The 6,279-nt window shown below is 35.3% G+C and overlaps 1 protein-coding gene across 1 annotated transcript; it reads right to left on the bottom strand.

Moving 5' to 3' along the window:
* Positions 1-389: 389 nt before the first annotated feature.
* LOC149704617 (nuclear apoptosis-inducing factor 1-like) lies at positions 390-1,010 on the bottom strand. The gene is made up of 2 exons (XM_089865722.1): positions 580-1,010; positions 390-510 (listed from the first exon to the last, which is right to left on the bottom strand). Exons 1-2 carry the CDS (start codon positions 1,008-1,010, stop codon positions 390-392), a joined length of 552 nt encoding a protein of 183 aa, XP_089721848.1.
* Between the last annotated feature and the right edge of the window lie 5,269 nt (positions 1,011-6,279).

The raw sequence follows: 6,279 nt of genomic DNA, 5'->3' as shown, positions 1-6,279 counted from the left end.
GATATGTTTCACAAAAGAGAAAGAATATTTCCAATGTCTGTAACTGCTTTCATTGTGTTTGGGGATAATAACACCAATGTACAGAACAGGCTAGATCAAACTTACAAGTTCCTGGCGCTTCGCTGTTGGAACAGCTTGCTTCTGGTGCAGCAGCTACACGAGCACTACAGGAGGTTGAAGGAGCACTACTAGAGCAGTTAGCCTCGGGATTACTACCGCCGGTATCGTGGAACATACATGCCTACTATTAATATCTATTCATTTTCATTAAAGGAATACACAGATAATATTTCATCGTACCAAAGATGGAAGAAAAGGATGATAAATTTGTCGAGTCGTCGATAAATGGTTCCAAAACGGCATTTATCTCATCATCCAAATTCACATTACTAAGAGAATAGGAATCCCGCCAATTTAATATGGTTAACAACATTACAAGGAAAAAGTAAGACTAGTTCCACGAACCTATCAGCCAACGTGTCCGGAGTTGATGGTGCAATGCAAGAAGACCTGTAAAAACGATGTTTTAACTGTTTCGCTCTTGATAATATAAACAATGTTCTCAGAAAAAGCACGTACGGGTCATATTGAGGAGCTGACGATGGACCTGCATCAGACTGTGCAATCCAGTTACGACCAAAATCATAGGCTCGAGAGATCCCTTGCAATGACACTTTCGGAATCAATGCGGAAATCCTCGCCTCAATTGGTGTAAGCGGTTCTGATCTATTGGTACCACCACCAGTTTTACGTCTCTCCTGAGCAATGGTTGCCGCCTTCTTACGTACAACTACTTTCAGGTTGGCCCAATTCTTTTTCACCTCCGCGTCCGTGTGCTGCTGTTGTTGGACAGCGTTGACGCGCTCAGTGATGCGCCTCCACATCTTTTTGCGTTGCTCAGGGGTACAGCCATACTCGTTTAAAACCAGTGATGGAACGGCCTCCAGCTGGGTCACCAACGTTTCAATTTCGTCTTGCGAAAATGGTACCTTCTTTGAAGAACTTGACATTTCTTGAAATCTCAGTGTAAATCATGAATAAAGGGTTAGAATACAACATACTGAAGTACAAATTTCCTAGCAGAAAAGCTCAGTGGTAAAAGTAGTAAGGGTATATATTACTACAGCTTTGTTTTAGAGGACTTTTCCACACATTTTGTGTGTGTGGCAATAGCACGGTGACTATTGCCTCACCTTGTGTGGCAATAGCCTCACAGGCCTGCCTACAGCCACTAATAATTGCTGAAGATATATGGTAAACGACTTACTTTCTTGTAGAGCTCAGTAAAATGGGGTAAGAACATACATGGGGTCAGTTGAAAACTTTAAGGTCATTAGAGGTGTGTATTTAATTAAACATCACAAATCGCTGATGATTTCTGTTTTAGGTCGAGTACGTTTTTAATACCTTTTCATTTGTATTATGTACCAAGCTCAATGATTTGAGACATTCTTGTCAATAAATTTGGTTTTATTTATTTATTTTTATTTTAAACATTATTGTCATTTAAATGTATTATTATTCATTCAATTCAGTTAAAGGTTCGGGAAATTAGAAATATACATAGTAATTAATCGTTCCATAGAATCTTACCCACTTTAAGGCAAACAAATTTGACGGACACAAATAACCCTTTACTTACTTTCAAAAGACACGTGTACTAACTACTTATTTCAAATAAATGTAGCAGACGAAATAGAATAGGCCTGTGAAGTTGTACGGTTAGTAAGTTAGATGGCGTTAAGTACCTCAATTGCACTGACCTTTAACGATAATTTACACTGTTGACTGACCTTACACCCATGGTTCAGTGTCAAGTGAAGAAAAAACTGAACTGAACCACAATCTTTCCTAGATTGTAGGAACATCCAATCACGTCACAGAATCCAAAATAGTGACGAAAGCGTTTCCGCCACTCAGAAGAGAGAATCCAATTTCGCTCCGGACCAATGAGCGAGGAGAATCCAAGTGGGCGCGGAAGGCTAAGCCTGCAGAATACGGCGGCAGGACCATCTTTTAATATTAATATTTCAAATTTGGTGTTTACTTTTTAATTCAGCTTTACTACATTTATATATAGTGTAATCGTAAATTTAGACTCCACTAAAAACATGGATGTTAATACTGTATATTTAATTAAATAAGTGTTGTTACAATTTGGTCTATGAATTTGGCCTTCTTTCGTGTCATTTTTAGGAGGCCTTAAAGGTATAGAGTTAGCCGAATGTTAAATACACATTTAAGTGATCGATATTATGTCCTACAAGGGGATTATTGTGGTTATGTTGTAAAAGATTTGACACTTCAACCTTTACAAATGCACTTGGAAATATGTGATTTATGATATTTATTTCCGGTTTTTCTCATTGGCCGATTGACTTCTGTTTTAAAAGTATTTTTTACTGAAAATGTTAGCCCTCGTCTCGACTCGGAGAGGTTTATTTTGGTTTCCCAACTAGTTCACTACTATTTTGGATCTCTCCGTGGTGTAGTTTAGTCAGAAACTAAATTTGATTGGGTTAGTAAAATTATTGCATCTGTAATAATTCTGTTTTTATTGATGAAGAAGGGGAGTGCTTATTATTCTCTTATAAAACATGTTTTTATGTTTTCTTTCCTTATAAACCTTCATATCGATTTTATACCGTGCATTGGGGTCTGGATTTTGTCGCATATTCCAGAGGATTACGTACTTTTTTACTCTGAAGGGGATATTTTCCGGGGGATTTTGTTGCATTTGTGAGGGGATTATGTCAAACATTCGATTATATTTTACGATATGTGCATTCAAAATGATTCTCAATCAGACAGCCTAGCAGAAGAGAACTGTCGCAATAAAAGTTAAGGAAATGTGCCAAATTTATGCACAAGAGAATAATATTCTTCTTTTAAAAAAAGCTCTAATAAAATCCGGTTTAAACCAGCAAAAAAACATACCAGTGATCTTTTCCAGAAAAATGCGGATTTTTTCCCACCCTGATATTCAATTCACGCTATTTACAAATATTATTGCCAAATTAAGCATTTATGCAACATTTATAGTGCTTTTTAAGACAATCTGACGAACTTCTAATATCACTTCTAAGTTTAATCGGGTTAAAGGTAGGAAATATTGCGCCAAGCATGTCAAACTACTAAAAAATGGAGGGAATAGGTGTTAAATATTTAATATTTCTATATTTAGCAAAAATTTTGATTTGTAAAACCAGGGATAGATTTATTTTTTTAAGACGGAAAGAACAACGTTTGGCCTTTACTTCAGTCCGACTCATAGTCGAGTATGGAGCCCCTTCCTTCAACACGTAACCAAAAAATTAAATTATCTTATTGGCTCACTAAAACTACGTATTGGTGACGTTGCTGACAAGGAGGGCCAAAAATACGTAATTCCTGTTTACCTCTGTCGCTATGGCTACGACCCCTCTTGCGTTGTACAGATAAGCGTCTTCACTGGGGTTCAAAATGGAGCCGTCTAAAAGCGAGGGTCCGGAAATTATTCGGGATTTTTTTGTAATAGCAATTAAGAAGGTACTTAGTGAATTTGGAGTACATCTGTAAGGGTGAAAAGTGTTCGCTAATTCTTTCTAAAGCCAATCATGTCTACTATCCTCATAATTTTGTAAGCGAATTTGATGAAATTAACCAAGGCTTAGCGAATGGCCAGGAGTTTTGTGAGGTAAGTGTTTGGTTTAAACAGATGACGGGAATTATCAAATTTGTTGTGGTTTTACGAAAACGAAAATAGGATCTAAAGCGCCTTCCAAGTTTCTAACATACCTTAAAAGTACATATGAAGTACATTTCTGCTAAATGAGCGGGAATTTTCAAAAATTACAATCCGAGCCTATTCCAACTTGGCAGAAGAAGGGGCAGACAACGTTTATTTGACCCGGATATACATACAACGCAATAATGAAAATAACACCCGCCTCTTCTTTCACACCCCTCCATCACGGGTAAGTGGGTCGTGGACTTGGACGCGCACCCGAATAAACATGTTACCCATTCCGTCTTAAAAAAATAAATCTATCCCTGGTAAAACAAACCCTTATTTACACCATTTCAAGTTCCTATTTATCCCATTTTAAGTTCCTATTTATCCCATTTCAAGTTCCCATTTCTAGGCTTTATTTACCTCGTTTCAAGACTCTTTTTACCACCGTTTCAAACCTCTATTTACTCCCTTGAAAGTTCCCATTTGCACCATTTCAAAGCCCTAATTACCATATTTCAAGCCCCCATTTACCCAGTTCAAATCAATGTATACCCCATTTCAAGTCCAAATTCACCCACATTTCAAGCCTTTATTTACCCTATTTAAAGCCCAAGTTCACTTCATTTCTAGTTACTCTTTCATGCTCTATTTAAATTTTATTTAATAAGTGGTGTTTCTTCTTCACATCTTTTATATCAAGGCATTTAACAATTCAGCTTCACTTTCAAATAAGTTTAAAACCTTTTATTGTGGTGCTCAAAGGTGTTTTTTATTTAATTAAGTTATCATTTGCGTACCTTTTAACAAACGGAGTTATTTTAGCCTTTTTTTACATCTTATATGTAAGCAAATGGTTTTTAAAAAATTAGCTCCATTTTCATATTATTTTAACACTATTTAATGATATAATCGACGGTGTTATTTTAATGCATTGAGCACCTTTTATCGAATGATGTTTATTGAATCCTTTTTTACACCATTCATTATAGCTAATGGTTTTAATAATATATCGCACTATTTTCATAACATTTCAACACCCAGTCAAGGTGTACAATTAGTGCAGAATAAATTGTACAAAAGTACAACACTATTTAGGTACCTTAATTTTTTTACAGTGTAGAGTCACCAAGAATTAACAAATACACGTTACTTTGCAGTGCATATTTACCAAGTGGAATTTCAACAAGTTCAAATTTACGCTTAAGACACACGCTTAGTAAGTTCTTACGTGAACAATAACTGGATATATTAATCATGAAGTCACGTTAGAATATTGATGAGTTTACAAGTTTCGTTTTCTGTTGACAGATACAGCGGGAACTAAGATAATATGGTCTTTGACTCATTTATGCTTTGAGACACTTTTTAGGTAGTGGGAAAAACACGAAGCCCAATGTTTTTTGATCATGGTGACAATTCTGTTAAGCTATGTTTACAATAACATGTGAATCAGTTCAGACCTGGCTTGCCTAGTTAGTTTTGAATTCCCTTCACTCACTATAATTAGCGATTTCGACAGGCTTGGCTCAGACTTTAAAACGCTCTAATAACTACTGTCTGCAAAGTCTCTTACTATTCTTACTCGAATAGGGTGGTTTCGGTATTTTTGGGATAGTATTATATATATAAATATATTATTTTATTTGGTGTTGCAAAAGCTAACCTGTGTACTTAAGACTAGCCTTATCCCAGTTGAAAATATCCTAAAGAGTAGAAACTAAACTCTAAACCATCTTCAAATTGGTTCACAGAGAAAGTAAGGAAACAGTGGATGTAATTAGGTTCTTGATTATTAGTTTACAATTAAATTAGGAAGGTTTTCGAACCTCTAAGTGTGAAACAGACTTTAGGTGTCACATATTCCCATAAAAGGTTTAATTGCTGCAACATCGTTGTACTATAAGTTTTTAGCCTTAAAGTTGGGCAATGTCAAAAGTGCACTATTTGAGTTGGTTTGAACTTCCGCGTCAATAGCAAAAAAAATTTATATCATTGTGACATGCAAAACTAAAAGTTTTAAACAATATATATTGTTCCACTTAAGGGACTATTTACTGTCTTCATGTTAAAATGTAAAGTGGTTTGTTTTAAATCGAAAATAGAAACTTGGACGGTGTTATGGTAATATTATTCTTAACTATGAATTGTTTTGAATGTAAACATGAATTATTAAAACTCTTTTTATTCTTGTTAAAACATTACCAACGCTCCCATAATGTGTCAGTTTTTAGCGCAAATAATACCAAACTTATCAAATGAAGGTCGTTAAGCCTAAAAGCATTTCTGAAAAGCCAGTATCAGATTTGATGTGCGAAAATTCCATATTGGAAAAAAAGAGACCGGGGAATTCCTAAAAACTTTCGCTCGTTTGCTGGAGACCCACCTCATATTTTAACTTTTGTCAAAAAGTTTAATTCTGAACGTTATAGTCAAAAAAATAAATTTGATTATTTTTGTGAGGAAAGTCAAACTTAATAAAATTTTGGAAATTCAAATGTACAACAGAAAATGTTAGATGTAGGTGGGAGCACTATTTTATAGTTGCTCAAAGGGAGAATGAACTA

The sequence above is a fragment of the Phalangium opilio genome, unplaced genomic scaffold (assembly GCF_054372755.1).
Source record: "Phalangium opilio isolate 3A_F unplaced genomic scaffold, DU_Popi_V2 ptg000015l_1, whole genome shotgun sequence".
NCBI classification, from domain to species: Eukaryota; Metazoa; Arthropoda; class Arachnida; order Opiliones; family Phalangiidae; genus Phalangium; species Phalangium opilio.
Note: the sequence above shows the minus strand (reverse complement) of the source record. Positions and strands in the feature narration are given on the sequence as shown.

What these genes read in the sequence shown, in the direction of transcription:
- LOC149704617 (XM_089865722.1), bottom strand. Translation starts at nt 1,010, where the DNA reads ATGTCAAGTTCTTCAAAGAAGGTACCATTTTCGCAAGACGAAATTGAA. An exon ending in TCAGCTCCTCAATATGACCC is followed by an intron (nt 511 to 579) that starts GTACGTGCTTTT and finishes TCGTTTTTACAG; the next exon opens with GTCTTCTTGCATTGCACCAT.